General features: G+C 43.4%; 1 protein-coding gene across 1 annotated transcript in view; it reads left to right on the top strand.

Moving 5' to 3' along the window:
- LOC138801342 (ras and EF-hand domain-containing protein-like) overlaps positions 1-17,783 on the top strand; it is a 38,235-nt gene that overhangs the window by 5,478 nt on the left and 14,974 nt on the right. The window contains exons 2-5 of the mRNA XM_069984068.1: positions 12,005-12,160; positions 13,519-13,609; positions 16,152-16,247; positions 17,204-17,281. Of these exons, the coding sequence (XP_069840169.1) occupies positions 12,005-12,160; positions 13,519-13,609; positions 16,152-16,247; positions 17,204-17,281 (421 nt within the window). The remainder of the gene's footprint in view (positions 1-12,004; positions 12,161-13,518; positions 13,610-16,151; positions 16,248-17,203; positions 17,282-17,783) is intronic.

Below are 17,783 nucleotides of genomic sequence, written 5' to 3'. Positions count from 1 at the left end.
TTTCGGCTGCCGAGCCGGGATCAGCGCCATTTTGGATATGTGGATCCACCCCATTAGACACCAGGGAAGTGCTGCATACAGTAATCGGATGCAGCTGTCAACTTTGACAGCTGCATCTGATTACTGAATTAGCAGGCACGGCGATCGGACCATGCCTGCTAATAGCTGCGGTCCCGGGCCACACGCGGCACCCGGGACTGCGGCTGTTCAGAGTGGGGTCCCCGCGCGGCCCCGCTCTGAACACCTCTTGCAGACACAAGGTAATCTATGAATACAAGGTCTGTGGCATCTAGCAGTAGTCAGTTTGACTATGGAGGCCTTGTGGTGAGAGCATCAATTCTGTCTTTTTTGTAGAGCTACACACTGCCCCAACTGCTGGGGAGCCAGTCAGTCATCCTGCCTCCATGCCCAACCATATGTCATCATATATCCAGACTGGAGGCGGCCAGCAGAGTGACTCAGAGCTGTCATAGCAGGGGGGTCGGCGTCTCTCCGTATCTTACCTGCCACGATGAACTTTGTACACAGTCTACGCAAATAAAGTTGGTAAATGAACGGTGAGTGCCCACAGCTTCCTTTCTTTTTGACGGATCAATAGTTTTATCCCTTAACCCCTTAGCGACCCATGACGTACCTGGTACGTCATGGTGCCGCGGCGGGTGTTCAGAGCGGGGCCCCGCCGGGACGCCGCTGATCCCGGCTGACACGTGCAGCCGGGCAGTGCCTCTATTATCCGGCACGGGTCCCGTTGCCGCGTCGGCTAATTAAAGAAGCAGTTCACTTTTTATTTTTTTCGCCTCCCCGGGTAGCCGCTGTCAAGTATACTTACAGAAGATGATCGGTGTCCCGTTCCCGTCGGTCAGTTCCGTCCCGCGGTGCCGTTCACATCGGGCGCGCGCTCACTTCCGCCGGCTGCTGCGAGTCCTCTTTTCTGCCCAGTGATTATACGCCGGAAGTCACTCGCTTCCATGCATTCTCTATGGAAGCGCTTGACTTCCGGCGTTCAAATGACAAGGGAGAGAAGAGGAGTCACAGCGCCGGCGGAAGTGAGCGCGCGCCCGATGTGAACGGCACCGCGGGACGGAACTGACCGACGGGAACGGGACACCGATCATCTTCTGTAAGTATACTTGACAACGGCTACCCGGGGGGGCGAAAAAAATAAAAAGTGAACTGCTTCTTTAAGCACTTCAATGCAGCTGTCAAACCTGACAGCTGCATTGAAGTGCTTCATGCACAACATCCCTGGTGTCTAGTGGGTCGGTTCTCCTTCCCCCCTCCCCCCCCCCCGCGATCCGTTCTTCTGGCCGGGCCGGCACTCAGCGTCGGAATGATGCTGATCCCGGCTCGGCAATAGATTGCTATGGCCTGCAGCAGGCCATAGCAATCTATGACCGATTACAATGATCTTTGCTGTGTATATACACAGCATTGATCTCTATGAGAGATCATTGCTGTGGATATACAAGTCCCCCAGGGGGACTTCTAGTTGATGTAAAAAAAAAAGTAAAAAAGTGTTTTTATTAATAAAAAATCCCCTCCCCTAATAAAAGTCCAAATCACCCCCCTTTTCCCATTTTATAAATTAATAAATAAACAAATAAATAAACATATTTGGTATCGCCGCGCACGTAATCGCCCGAACTATTAATTAATCACATTCCTGATCGCGTACGGTAAACGGCGTAAGCGCAAAAAAAATCCAAAGTGCAAAATTGCACATTTTTGGTCGCATCAAATCCAGAAAAAATGTAATAAAAAGTTATCAAAAAGTCGTATATGCGCAATCAAGGTACCGATAGAACGCATCATGGCGCAAAAATGACACCTCACACAGCCCCATAGACCAAAGGATAAAAGCACTATAAGCCTGGAAATAGAGCGATTTTAAGGAACATATATCTGTACTCACCTGTCACGTGCCGACACCCATCTCCGATCTTCAGCGAGTGACGTCTTCTTCGGGCGGACGGCGAACAGCTCCGACTGTCCCGAATGCTGGCCGCCCTCTGCAGCGTCATCTGATGCTCGGCCGCGATTGGCTGAGCATAACTGTGCTCAGCCAATCGCGGCTGAGCACAGTTGTGACGCGGCGGAGGGGGAACGGGCGGCAGCGACTCGGCCGTCTGTCCGAAGATGACGTTTGGCACAAGATGGCGGACGGCCCTCGGACAGGTAATGTATAATGCACCACACTTCCGGGTGCACGGGTGGGGGTGGTGGGACATGGGGAACGGGGTGATTCACAGACATAACATACATTACAAAGTTGTATAACTTTGTAATGTGTGTTATTCTGTGAATAATTTCTGAGCGCCGCACTACCCCTTTAAGCCTATGCTTTTGTTCTAACATTGTAATCGTATATCATGATTACATTCACACATATGGTTGGGGATTTATCAGTGGTAGAGATGTGGGTTTTTGTGTGAAGCAGTTGTAGTCGCTTCATTGCTAAAAAAAAAATCTGTGACTTTTGGTTCCTGGTCCGCCTCCCAAGTGATTAATGTGTGCAGCACATTTATGGCTAGTGGTATAGGAAAGGTTCATTTAAGTAGAGGATATCAAGCGTATGGAGGATCTCACTGCTCAGCTTCATGACCGGAATTCCCGGTTCTACCGAACTTGGTTCTACTGGGATCAGTACACTGAGACTCCCGAATATAACTCTCTGCTGGCTCAGTGAGGAGCCCACTGCCCTTTAGACCCCCCCTCCCTCCCCCGGATCTCCCCCACTAAATACCCCCCCCTCTTTTCTCCCCCTTCTTACTTTCTCTTTCTCCACCTTTTTGGTTTCTGTCCGTTATGCCTCCTACCAGAGCACCTGCTCTCGTCCCAATCCATTTTGTTTGTTACATATCGTCCTCTGGGAGTTATGGTTCGCTGGGAATGTCCCACGGAAGTTGATGGGATACGGTTTCTATGGCAATAGATATATGTTAAGTGTACGCTTGCCCTAACGCCCTACGTGGCGTCATAGGTACCCGTTTTGATGTGTGGCTTGTTCTTGCCCTGCTTCGCTTTGTTAAAAAAGTAAAATGTTAATAAAATTTAGAATTTAAAAAAAAAAAAAAGGAAAGGTTCATTTAGTATGTGCACATTTTTACTTATTTTTGTGCAAATCTACACAAGCTCTGAGCAGTCTTAATACTTAGCGCATGCAGGGCCTGTACGAGTATGGGTGCTACGATTTTTATTTGGTTGGACAGTGCTGTAAAACAGAATATATAAGATCTATCAAAAAGAAATGATTTTGGTGGATCTGGAGTAATCCTGCAGTGACCTCAGTGATTACCAGTCATGCACTCAGTGCTGACCACTAGGTACCCGTGGTCCGGTGCCTGGGGCAGCACCAGGGAGCAGGGGAAAAGAAAAACCGTTTTATTTAATTTATTTTTTTTAGTCTCTCACCTCCCATTCAGACTTGCCAGTAAATCTGGTGTCTTTTTGAGGGGGTGAGGTATGGTGGTATTGGTCAGGACTGGTATGGCGGTGTTAGTCAGGTCTGGTATGGCGGTGGTATATGTGAGGCCTGGAGCTATTACCTACCAATCTACCAATCCTGTGGTGAGAATTACCTCAGACAATATGCAGACGGCTCTAATCATTCATTCAATGTGGAAATTTGTTTAAGTTTTAGGCTGGGTTCACACTACGTATATTTCAGTCAGTATATATATATTTCAGTCAGTATATTTCAGTCAGTATTGCAACCAAAACCAGGAGTGGATTAAAAACACAGAAAGGATCTGTTCACACAATGTTGAAATTGAGTGGATGGCCGCCATTTAATGGCAAATATTTGCTGTTATTTTAGAACAACAGCTGTTATACTGAAATAATGGCAGTTATTTACTGTTATATGGCGACCTTCCACTCAATTTCACCATTGTGTGAACAGATCCTTTCTGTGTTTTCAATCCACTCCTGGTTTTGGTTGCAATACTGACTGAAATATACTGACTGAAATATACGTAGTCTGAACATAGCCTTAAGCTGTTAAAAACCAGGAAAAACACGATTCAGACAATTTTTCTACATGTAGAGAAATGCATGTGGCTAAAACCACTGTTTTCAATGCTCCTCAAGATGGAGCGTCTTCAGGTTTAGTGCCTAGGGCAGCAGCTGTTAATACGGTCCTGCATGCACTATACAATATTATAGACCTACGCCTTTGATAATACTGGCAGGCAGCTGAGATGTGATGCAATGACAACATGCTCCTGATGGTAGAAATGCTGCACCCTCCATAAGACATAAGATGTATGTATAGATGCTACAGAGGTCACCCTGTCACTAAGTAATGACGGCGGCTTGAATGTGCTGATGACACAAGTCAATATTTGCTATGAGGGCATTGTCACACTGAATGTGTGCAGTTACACTCCTTGGTCTTTGCATGTGTTCGTATTCCCCTGAATCAGGTTTTCTGAAATGTGTCTTTCTGAGGCACTTCTGATGGGAACAAACAGCTTTTTTTCTTCTTCTTCTTCTTCATACCCTAAAAGGAATGGCTCAAAAATCAGTTATTTTAATTTGTGAAATGCGCATGGCAGTGGGGAATCTGTAGGGAAAGCTTCAGGGTGGAAGACCCAATTGATCGTCCATGTGACAAATGTCTTGTGTGAAGAAAGGTATACATAGTGAGGAGAATAAAGAAAAATAGTGTATACATTACAAAAAAACCTACACATATTTGGTATTTGTACATCTCTAATAACCCAAATAATGGGGGAGGTTTATCAAACATGGTGTAAAGTGAAGCTGGCTCAGTTGCCCCTAGCAACCAATCAGATTCCACCTTTCATTTTCCAAAGAGTCTGTGAGGAATGAAAGGTGGAATCTGATTGGTTGCTAGGGGCAACTGAGCCAGTTTCACTTTACACCATGTTTGATAAATCTCCCCCAATGAGTTTAATAGGTTATTTAAGTGAACTGTATAAAAAAATTTTAAACCTGGCAAAAACCTTTTTTCTGTATTTACTAATTAAAGAAAAGTTTGGCTGCTCAAATGCAGGGAAGCAAAAACAGGATAATTATCTGGTCATTAAAGTGGTTTTCTGACCATTTTATTATTAATTTTTTTTTATTGCTGTCTCTGCATAGCACATAATAAAGATTCTGTTCTTACTTTGCCATGCTCCCCCGAGGTCTTCCTGCGACGTCTTGAGATGCCCCTCTGAGCACTCCCAGCATGACTTCTGAGATGGACTTGTCTCAGCAGTAACATATAGCCATATATTAATAGTAGTGAGAATAAACTGATGTTAGATACACCTGTACCTGAGTACAGGACACCAGGTGAACGCTTTAGGGCTCGTTCCCACTGAGGAAAGGTAGCGGAATTCCGCGACGGAATTGTCCGCCGCGGAATGCCGTTAGCCTCCCGCTCATAATGGGAGTCTATGGGAGGCGCGCGCTCCTGCCCTGTCCGCGCTGAAGAATGAACATGTTCATTCTTCAGCGTGGACAGGGCAGGAGCGTGCGCCTCCCATAGACTCCCATTATGAGCGGGAGGCTAACGACATTCCGCGGCGGACAATTCCGTCGCGGAATTCCGCTACCTTTCCTCAGTGGGAACGAGCCTTTAGTGTATGTAACAGTCTTTGAGCAAGTTGCTTGTACCAAGTACCTAGGAATAAATTTCGTTTGTATTGACTAATAGTCTAAGTTCATGGATTCCTTTCATTACAGTGATCCAGAAATTACAGAGGACTGCCACCAGTTTATTCTCACTACTTTTCATGGTTTATTGGACTAGTAGGATTTGTGGAGATCCTTTAGTGAGAAATCATTGCTTAGAGGCACACAGTGCGGTTTTTGCTATTTTTCCGTATTCACTCACAAGACACCTACACAAATTTGTTGTGGATTTGCACAGTAAAAATTCATATCAAATCTATATACTGGAAAAAACCATGTGCAGTGGATTTTGATTGCAAGTATCTACAATTCTACAGCACAACCTGTGTCTGTGGATTTAAATATTATTTATTTTACTTTCCAAACTGCCCAATGTTCCAGAGCCGCTGCTCTTCGTGGTAGTTTTGTGCTACTAGTAAACTTTTCATAACTCTCTTACTATGGGAGTATTTCTAAGGATTCACTCTGTATGAAGTTAGAGCTATAGCTTTTGATTCAGGGTATAAAGTCGCCAAAAAGCTGCTGACAGGTCCTCTTTAAAAGGGGACCATTCACCCCGTGGCCCCTGGCAGAAGGCAGAAACTGACATACAGTGACATAAAGGTCAATATACTTACCACATCGCTCCCACTCCCGTCCCAGATCCCGTTGTTGACACGGAGAAATCGCTGATTTCTTCTTCTCGCGCCCATTATGGTAATGAGCGCCGCCGGGTCCGAAGTCCAGCCTTCTCCCCGCCTCCGACACTTGATTGACGCTGGGTCCTCTTCCTCCTCGTTTTCTTTCTTCTCGCCGGATCCCGCGCAGGCGCTGTGACAGTCGTTTTTTGGCGCATGCGCAGTTCACAATTGAAGCCGCTCCGCAGCTTCACTGTTTACTGCGCGTGCGCCGATTGTCTCGAACACGTATCCTGTTTACCGCGCAGGCGCAGAACAGGTGAGGAGACCATCGCAATGGCACCTGCGCGGGAATTCGTCAGAAGACTGAAGACGTTAATGAAGTTACAGGAGGCGTGGATGGGCGTCGTCGAGAAGAGGACCTCATGAATAAGTTGGACTCGTCCGTCGTTTCCTATGGACGTTGGACTCATCTCAGCTCATTACCATAATGGGCGGGAGAAGAAGAGTCGTCGATTTCTCCCTGTCAACAACGGGATCCGGGACCTGACCGGGAGCGATGTGGTAAGTATATTGACCTTTATGTCACTGTATGTCAGTTTCTGCTGGGGGCCACGGGGTGAATGGTTCCCTTTAAAGGAGAAGTCCGGGGCTGCAACTATTTTTGGTAGGGGGGAACATAACAACAACCACTACTACTCACCCGTACCTGTGCCTCTCCAGCGTTGGATCACAGCCCCGGGACCCCCACCGGCCTTGAGGATCATCTTCTCAGTCTACATCACAACCTGGCTGATTGACAGCTCTTTTAGTCAGTAACTGTGGTGGGATGTCATTCCAGTCTGATTGACTGAGCGGGCTGTCCATCACGGGTCAGCATTTTTTGGGGAAAATGCCTTCTAGAGGGGGTCCCAGAGCTTCTGGTACATTGATTTGCAGGCACAGGGAGAGGTAAGTGCGGGGGTTTTAGGGGGCCAGGGCTGTAAGCTGCGACCGGCAGCAGCGCAGGGGTTGAAGGGGCCGGGTATGTGCTGTGTGGTGTTACAGGCAGAGAATACAGTGTGCTGTGTGGTGTTACAGGTAGAGAATACAATGTGCTGTGTGGTGTTACAGGTAAAGAATACAGCGTGCTGTGTGGTGTTACAGGTAGAGAATACAGTGCTGTGTGGTGTTACAGGTAGAGAATACAGTGTGCTGTGTGGTGTTACAGGTAGAGAATACAGTGTGCTGTGTGGTGTTACAGGTAGAGAATACAGTGCTGTGTGGTGTTACAGGTAGAGAATACAGCGTGCTGTGTGGCGTTACAGGTAGAGAATACAGTGCTGTGTGTTACAGGTAGAGAATACAGCGTGCTGTGTGGTATTACAGGTAGAGAATACAGCGTGCTGTGTGGTGTCACAGGTAGAGAATACAGCGTGCTGTGTGGTGTTACAGGTAGAGAATACAGCGTGCTGTGTGGTGTTACAGGTAGAGAATACAGCGTGCTGTGTGGTGTTACAGGTAGAGAATACAGCGTGCTGTGTGGTGTTACAGGTAGAGAATACAGCGTGCTGTGTGGTGTTACAGGTAGAGAATACAGTGTGGTGTTACAGGTAGAGAATACAGTGTGCTGTGTGGTGTTACAGGTAGAGAATACAGTGCTGTGTGGTGTTACAGGTAGAGAATACAGTGTGCTGTGTGGTGTTACAGGTAGAGAATACAGTGCTCTGTGTGGTGTTACAGGTAGAGAATACAGTGTGGTGTTACAGGTAGAGAATACAGCATGCTGTGTGGTGTTACAGGTAGAGAATACAGCGTGCTGTGTGGTGTTACAGGTAGAGAATACAGTGTGCTGTGTGGTGTTACAGGTAGAGAATACAGTGTGCTGTGTGGTGTTACAGGTAGAGAATACAGTGTGGTGTTACAGGTAGAGAATACAGCGTGCTGTGTAGTGTTACAGGTAGAGAATACAGCGTGCTGTGTGGTGTTACAGGTAGAGAATACAGTGCTGTGCGGGTGGGACCACAATGAAATCATAAATTACTGCAAATATTTCAGTAACACAATGAAACTGCAATGTGTGAACAAAGCCTAGATGTTCTGCAATACATTTGGGCGGGGAATAGGCAGGGTGGGGGACTGTGATGAACAGCTGAGGGAAAGCATTGCATTCTGGAAGCTGTAGTACTGTGTACAACTGATAAACCAGGAAGTGCAGAAACACAAAACAGAACAAAAACCCCCAAAACAAATGGATTTTTGGTAGTTTCAAAACTGGATTAGATAGGTAAGTAATGCTTTATGCTTCTGCAGAAGTTTCATTTTTTTTAACCTCTACCTGGAGTTCCCCTTAAACGACTAATAATAAACGTTTGCAAACAAGATTGTTTGTTTGTTTGTTTATAGTTACCTGAAATCGTTCACCATATTACACAGAACGATAATCGTTAGATACTATCGTTACTGCGATCGTTACTATGATGGTTTATTCCTTCTGATCCCAGCAAAACAATGAACAATGTGCAATTACGCTGAATGATTAGTGAACAAATGCGGAACTTGAGCAAACAAATGTGGAATTACAGCGAACGAGTAATGATAATTTTAGGTTCAGATCTAAATCAACGATTAACGACATACAAACGATTTTTCGATCGTTGCCTGCAATTACACAGAACGATTATCGTTTAAATTCGAACGATTTTTCGCACGATAATCGTCCCGTGTAATAGGGCCTTTACTCTCTTGGCTACCTACGTAAACAGTTGAATTTTTCCATTAGAGTTTCCTAACCTGTTCTGAAGTGCCCTGAAGCCATACAGGGTTATGTTCTCTGTAAGCAGCCTGGTCATTGCGCACACGTTTTCCTCTCACCTTCTCCCACTAAGCCACAAACATATTTCACTTCCATGTCTTACCTGTAAAACTAGCCTGGAGGCTGAGTCACCGGCATAGCATTTATATTGTTCTAGCTGGGTCAGTCCTCGGGAATGTGAGCAGATAAATATGTGACAGCTAAATGGTTACATATACAATGCTTTGTGTTTTCATTCTCAGTTATCTTTGTTCAGATGGTTTCATTGTTCAGTATCATAACTGCACACACTTGATGAAGTCTTTTCCCACATTTGGGGGCACTTTCAGCAAAGCTACTTGAAAGAACATGATTGTGTATTACTATATTGTTTCTTCAGCTAAATCCCCAAATAAGCCTGAGCTATAAAGGAAAAAATGCTTTAAAATCTGTGTTAGAGAAGAGCACTTCTAAGGGGATCAGATGTATTTTTCAGTCGTCTCAGATCCTATGGACATAGTTTATGACAACTAATAAAAGGGGGTCATCAAGCAACTATACTGTAGTAAAATAAATAAAAAAAATTGTAATATACTTCATAATTCTGCTTTGATCCAGCGACAAGTGGCTGGCGCTCACCCACTCTGGGCCTATATATAGATTAGATCCAATGGTATACTCTCAGTGGCCGTGACTGTCATTTGTTACTATAACCCCACTGAGGCCCGGGTTATTAACAGATCTCATGGTGACTGGAAATGGGCCAAGACCAGGGTCACCGTCCCGGTAAGTATATTTAGATTTATATTTAGTGGTCTGATATCTTTAAGCCATAGTTATCTAAGATGGCCAAGCTTGTTGGCCAAGGGCCAGTCAGGCTGAGTCACCAGTCATAGTCACAGTATTAGTTCTCCACCTATACTGCAAACATTCATGGAGATGTCAGAGCAGGTATTTGTGGCTGTCGCAGCAGTGTAAAACTAGTCTTAAGAGTTACACCTGTTTGTAGAAGATAAAAGGAAAGTGCCATCGCCCACATTCCTTGCGATCCCAGTAACCTGCCGAGAGTCATCGCGCTTTACTGTGTTTATATGCTCATAGTCTGTTTATTGCCTCAACATCTATGGCGTGGTCTACATGCAATTGTTGATGATTACAATACACTTTTTTACAGAAAGTATGTGTACATAAGTTCTGTTACAAAAAGTCTGAGCTGAAGACTGTTTACCCGACAGCCATAGTATGGGCTAAAAAAAATCACTAGCAGAAGCAGAGCAATGTCACATGGTGTCCAAGGTCAGGACAGCAGTAAGGGTGGTAGATACCTTCCAGGAGTGTATTAGCATTGGTCTGGTGACCAGTTCTGGCCTTTACTAATTGTTTGAAATCTCTGGCTCACATCCATTACTAAGTGCCTATATAGGAAATGTTAAAACAGATGCCTGGTTCACCATAGTGAAGACCATAAGACAAGGTATTCCTTGCTGAAAATGCGCTCTCCTTATGCAGGTGTCAAAGAAAGGCATGGCATTTTTAATAAACAAGTAGTTAACAAGTGCCGCTGGTGGAGACCATATCAGAAGGTTTATAGCATTCACTTGAAAACCTGCACTCTGATGACTTAGACCTTGTCTACACATCAGTTTTTTTCTGTTTGTAAATGAGGATCCTGGTTCACTGACAGAAAAAGGATCCATTGATTTCTATGTGGTCATCCACACATCCATTTTTGACCACTGGTTTGTTACGCAAAAAAGTAGGACCTGCACTTCCGTGGTTTGTTTTTGCAGAACGGAGGCTCCACTACAAGTCAATGGATCATTTTTAAATGTGCCATCTGTTCTTACTAAAGCATTGCCTGGCAGCTTCTAGGCAGGCTCTACCCTGTGGCCATTTATTAGCCTACTATTTGTCTTTATGTGGTCTCATACGTCACTGTCTGTCTATCCATCTAGCGTAGGCATTGAAGTATGAGAGCACATTGCTGGTAAATTTAAACTTGGAAAGGGAAGAAAGAAAGCTTTAATGTTTTACTAAATTCATTACAAAGGTTTTGTGCAGCAAAATGACATTAACATTTTTGGGGAGATTTATCTTTTCAATATTTTTATTCAGTTTTTTCAATAGTTTGTACATATATAACAAACTGTACAGTACACATTAATAGAGTATTACACATGTCATGGTAAGTGTACAGTAAATTGATATAATTGAGTGTTAGGTATTATTGGTATTATTGATAGTTAGGGCCATCAAGTGGTTTGAAAAGGTTCTAATAGATTGTGTCTAGAGAATTAGTTAGCAGGTCAATGAGATGCAATGGGAGGAGGACGACCACATGGTCCATTTGTTTATGTTTTTGTCACAAGTCATCTTTCCTCTTGCAATCACCCTTTCATAGGTGTAAGTAGTGTTTATCATATTTATTATTTCTTCATTGGAGGGAGTGTGGGGGATTTCCAATATTTTGTAAGGGCTAGTTTTCCGATAAGGAAGAGTTGGCATAGAAGGGGCCTATATTTTAGAGGGAGTAGGTCTAGATCCAGGAATAGGAGAACTAGTTGTGGGGACCAGGGGATATGGCAGGGAAACACTACTTCTATTAATGTTCTATAAGAGGACCAAAATGATTGTATTTTTGGGCACGTCCGTAGGATGTGAAAGATTGTACCTCTCTCCCCGCTAATGTGTCAGGGAACATTTTGGCCAGACGATCGGGCGTATAATACCATCTAAGTTTGGGGGAGATTTATCAAAAGGTGTAAAATTTTAGACTGGTGCAAACTGGCCACAGCAACCAATCACAGCTCAGCTTTCCTTTCACCAGAGCTGGAAGCTGAGCTGTGATTGGTTGCTGTGGGCAGTTTGCACCAGTCTAAATTTTACACCTTTTGATCTCCCCCCTTTGTGTTTTCGCTGGTAGTTTTTGAGTTGCCATTCTTCCATCCTAATTCATGTGTTTGCTTTGCAGCGAGACAAGGGAGCAGCTATGGAGCCTCCACCACGACATCCAGGGGGTGTCTATACCTGGCCTCCTTGAACAATATGAAAAACTGATTGAGAACATATCCTTCGACTTGCGTGCTCAGCGGCTAAACATGGAGAAACTGGAGTCCATTCTGAAAAGGTTTGTTTGGAAGAACCTGGATCTAAGTCCGATATCAGTGTTTTTAATAAACATCAATGATTTTGTTATATTAGGCAAAACGTGGCAAGTTTTCATTTATAATCACTGAAAAAATGCCACTGCTTTTACATACTTGTTTTGATGCACCTTTTTTTGTGTGTGTGTGTGTGTGTGTGTGTGTGTGTGTGTGTGTAGTCCGGAGTCCCTCTTAAAAGTGCACCTGATGTGCTCTAGAGCAGGTGGTCACACATGCTCAGGTATGCCACATGGATCTTCTAGTCCGTGGGCAGCAGCATAATTCCTTCTATTATGCAACCAGAGTCAGTGCACTACTAGTGGCTTTACACCATCGTTCAATATAATGGTGAACATTGTGAGCATACACAGGGTACACTACAATATCTATACACAGGAGCAGTTTATTTAAAGGGGTTTTCATATAATTGATATGTGATAAATGTCTGATCACTAAGGGGCACACCCCTGGGATCCCAACATATGATTAGAATAGGATTATTAAACTCCCTTTCTGTGCCGCAGTGGGGACAGGTGTGAATGAAGCAGTGGTTAAGGATGCTCAATGCCACTCTATTCAAAGTCTATAGTGCGCTGACAGGTCACATGTTTGAGCGCTGGTCCACTCATGCTTTCTTAGGGAAGTTGTGCATTGAATGGGAATGGGGGGGGGGCGGCTCAGAACTACATTTTAACATTCACTAGGTCGTCCCATAGATCAGACATTTATCACCTGTCTTATGGTTTGGCGATAAGTGGGAAAATATGATCATATTATTCCAGTTAGCTTTTAAGTGATCTAACCAAGAAATGTTATATTTAATCATCTGTCGTTTTAATCACTTATAGCTTTTGCTTTCCCTTTCCGTAACCATGGCCGTAAGTGAATTTGCAGGGGGCATCTGACAATGGGACACATGTCTGTTGTACAGGATACAATGTTTGCTGCCCAGCATGCAACCAGGACATGAGGGCAGACTGCTTCTGTATTCCTCAACAAAGCTTAACTTGATAAACCGTGATTTCAGGATGTATTTTTTTACTCCTTAATGCAAAGTGGCAAGCTGTCCTTTCATCCATGAAGTAATTCAGGAAGCTGGAGGAGTGAGGTATTATGATACCTTGGCTGAAGCCTACTGCTTTACATGCTTCAGGTTATTTCAGTGATCCAGAACAATGTATGTATGCAGGGATTTCGCGGTTTGCCTTCAGGAAATACTGTGTGTGTGTGTGCCGTGCAAGATACACAACACTCCACTTGTGCTACCTTTTCTTGCTCTCTGTTACCAGGTGATACTGTTATAACGTGTCTACATTGTAAACTATTTTCATAACTATTGTAGAACTGAGGAGACCACAGCCTTACAGATGGCCGAGTTGGAAGAAGATTTGCAGCATCATTTAGTAAAAGTAGAAAGTCAAATACGTGATGAGGTAAGACTGAACCCAAACACTGTCCATGGAGTACTTGTCATCTGGAGTGTTTGCCAGTAGTAGTTATGTGTTTATCCCCTACAGAGCACTTAGAGAAATTGTACAATATTAGAAAAAAAGGGGTTTAAACAGTGCATCTTTTGTTCATTGGCTGTGTGTGGTATTGCAACTCAGGATCATCTAACCATTCAGAATCTCTTGCACTCCTGCATCTTTGCCATGCTCCAATAGCTAAACACAGCATGTTCTGCTCCAGCAGCTTAACACAGCTATTGTGTTTCAGTTCAGTGGATGGGGGCATAGGGGCAGAGGGAAGTAAAATTCACTTCTTTAAGGAATAAAACAGAACTTTGCCATAGTTCTGAAGTTCCCACTAAGTCAACTTTGTCTAAATGTCTAAATTTGTGATATACAAATGGTATAAAAATGTGCAAGGCTTTTATCAGTCAGTGCCTGCTGTTCAGACCTGAAGAGCGATTCACTCACGATCTTACTGCAGGAAAAGGACATCATAGACCTATTATAGAATCCATCTCAGCACAGGGAGAGAAGTAATATAGGGAAAGAAGCACTTGGTCAATGGCTTTTCTTGGGCTCTTTCTAGTGATCAGTGGGAGTCTGAACACCCAGACCCCAACTGATCCAAACTTTTGACGTCTCTGACATGTTAAAGGTTTGTTTAAAATTATAGTAACATAGTAAATCTGTCAGTTGCAATTTGCTGTCTAACATTGTCAGCAGTTTAGAAAGCGGTTAGGGCAAGGAGACACATGGTACCTTTTTATGTAGCCATCAGTGCTTTCATAGCCCCCTATTATGCAGGAATCGCTGAGAATGAAGGTATGTCTCTTTCCTTCATCCTTAGCCCCGTTCCTGTGCAGTTAGTCATTTACTCCACAGTTTGGTAAGACCGTTAGTAGCACTGCTTGGCCCCATAGTGCCGATCCGTTCTATTGATTATCATTAGAAGGGGCGGGCCAGCCAGGGACAGATCGGTGCTATGGGAGCAGAGCAGTGCTCCTAATGATCTTACCGGTCCGAGGAGTAAAAAACTAACTGCACATGAATGGTGCTGAAGATTAAGGTAAGGGATGTACCTTCATCCTCGGCACCTACTGCCCAGTAGGGGGCTGGCTGGCTGGCTATCAGCAGGTTAGTTTTGTCTAACCTGCTGATAGTTCCTGTTTAATTGACCGCTGAAAGCTGAGCCATGCTTCCAGTTCTCTCACTTAAGCACAATTCATATGCACACCACAGGAATAAGATTTGGAAGCCCAGCTTAGCTTACAGCTGACTATCAATTAGGCATAGTAGGGGGAGCGAGGAGGTGTTACAGCCTTAAGCACCTCACGGGATTGGAAACACCTCTTTGATTATTTATACCAGAGAATATAAGCATTTTTCTATAGTTTGGAAGCACAGACTGATATATTAAAGGTACCATGTGTCTCCCTGTCATAGCAGCTAACAGTGTCAGCAGTTTGGAACCGGAGTTGTAGCTAACAGATTCCATTTATGGGTGAAGCCAACTTTTGCCTTAAAGATGCCTTAAGGATGATGCCACAAACATCGCTGGCATAACTCTTAGCATATTCTGCTTGCTGTGTTCTCTGCCTGTCACAGCAGTGATAGAAAACAAACTGTGGCAAGCCAGAAACCTTTGCCCACCCTTGGTTTAGAGCAGGGGTGTCAAACTGCAGCCTTCTGGCTGTTGCAAAGCTGCAATCCCCAACATGCCTGGACAGGTAAAGCTTTGGCAAGTTTAACACCCCTTCTTTATAGGCTAGATCTGCAGTTTTCTATGGCTGTCTCAGTCATTCCCATTGACCACGTGTAAAGTTTTAGTGTCAGTTGTGCAGTGAGCCTGGATCTTCTAGGGATAATACAGTTTTTAGGTCATAGATGTAAAAAAAACAGACCATAGACAACAATCAACTGAATCGTATTGAGATCAGTGTAAGTATTAGGTCTAAATGGGCTTCTCTATAAATCTGTGCAGGTGAATCAACACAGTTTCTCACCAGTAAGTGTGCTTCCTGCTGTGTATTATAGATGTAGAGGATATTTATTGCTGTATGATATCAGAGTTCATTAGAAATACAGAATAGAGATATGAGGCTTACATTAGGGTTAAATAAGCAAACTGGTTAACTGACAACATGAGGTGAGTCCGCCCCATGAGATCACTGTTATTATTTGTTGTATAGTGCTACATAATTTGTAATTTTGCCTATTTATTAGTACATTAGCATACACCCTGTGGGAATGTTGACGTAGTAATAAATGCAGATGAAGTAATGCAAGGCATTTTGAATTTGGCATGCTTCCTGTCATTTGCATAGGCATAATGAATAGTTGTTGTATTACTATTGGATCTGTAATTCCCCGATTGATCACATGGGTTAGCTTAATAATATGACATAGTAGTGATAAGGCAGGAGTTTGCTGCTGGGCAGGCATTTGTTATAGTTGTGATTTGAATGTATGTTGTGCTGTTGGCTGCTATCAGAACACAGTCCTAACGTTCCATGTATTGTATCAGGAGCAACAGAGACTTGAAGCTGCAGTTCAAGAGATGCAAAGAAGACACAAGATTGAGATATCAGAGCTACAAGGCAGGGTAACCAGGATGGCAAAGGTAGGATTCTCATAGGAAGATACATTTAACATGTAGCTGAACACCCTTGTCTAATCCATAGTTATCTGAATATCACTTGCATAGAAATGCGTGCATCATGTTCAACTGATGTACTAACTATTTCATGGTGAATGGACCTCTATGTCACATTCTAATTATGTAATTTAGTTCTTTGTTTGAGATTTATGTGGTTGAAATATATAAATAACTTTAAAGGCATCAACCTAAAGAATCCTTGGGGATAAAAGTTTACGGTTTTGTATAGCAACTGCAAGGAAAATAAGAGTATAGTATGTAGTTATAATACTATAAGGGGCAACACCTCATAATTCTTTCTTTTATTTGTGTAGCCAGGCACCCAAGGTATTAATTTTGCTACTATTACCTTATTTAGTTTTTCTTTTCTGTCTAAAAAATTCTGGAACTCTTACTTTAGTTGGTTCATGTGATTTCATGGTGATACCCCCCACACTTCCTTGCTGGAAATTACATGTGCTTCTGTGCTGTCAATGGGATCACCATCTCAAATAATAACTGTATGTTCTGTTTCACACAAGTTCCCCACAGGGTGAGATAGACACTCGCAGTTAGGGTAGTATTAGATGGGCAGACTAAGCTAATCGGCCTATTACATGGTTCAGTTACTGGACTGGCAGGGCTGCACAAACGATCGTTGTGTCATTCATGTGGCCCTTCACGTCTCTTGTTTATTGGCCCAACATTACCTATTACACAGAGTATATGGCGAATAAACAAGGATTTTATTGCTCGCATATATACAAAGATGTAGAACTGGTGCATCTTTTTCAAACGAAGGAAAATAGGTATTCATATGTGGGATTATTTGTAAGTTTTACCATCATTTTACCAGTAGTAAAATTTTAATTTTATAATTTCCTAGCATTTTTGGTATAACTGTTACTAACTAGTTGTTTATTTTTTCTCACTATCTAAAGCACAAGGATGAACAGAAAGCCCAAGAAACCAGAGAGGAGAGTGCTAGGCTTAAAAATCAAATCTATGAACTTTCTCAGGTAAGCAAGTTGAACTGAATTATGGTCCGTAAGAATTTTCCAAAGTTTACATTCTGTGGATAATGGTACTAACTATACAGAATGCCATCCGTCACATTGTGCTTGTCCCCAGGATTAAAATTGAGTTTTAAAAGCTTTTGTAGTGCACAGCTTGCTGTGCTATTTTAATATTGTTTGTTTTGCATTTACATCACGAGAATGAATGGCGTGCAGCGCTGGTATAACATCATGGTAACCTTTCTAGCCCACTGGATGTGCAGGGAATTATAGCAGCTCCATTAACTTCATGGCGTAGATGGCTGGGGGCTACAATGCAGGGACAAACCAGTGTTGATGATCCATTGCTATACCTTTGCTGTGTCCCCTTCATTCTCATGATCAGTGGGGGGGGGGGGGGGGGTCCCGGGAGTTGGAATTGCACTCAGAAGTAATGAAAAGGTCTTTCAAGTATTTGCATACATTGTATTTCGCTTAAAACCTACAAAATTTTTCAACACATGCT

This window comes from Dendropsophus ebraccatus, chromosome 1, assembly GCF_027789765.1.
Source record: "Dendropsophus ebraccatus isolate aDenEbr1 chromosome 1, aDenEbr1.pat, whole genome shotgun sequence".
NCBI classification, from domain to species: domain Eukaryota; kingdom Metazoa; phylum Chordata; class Amphibia; order Anura; family Hylidae; genus Dendropsophus; species Dendropsophus ebraccatus.
This window is presented reverse-complemented; position numbering and strand designations above follow the sequence as displayed.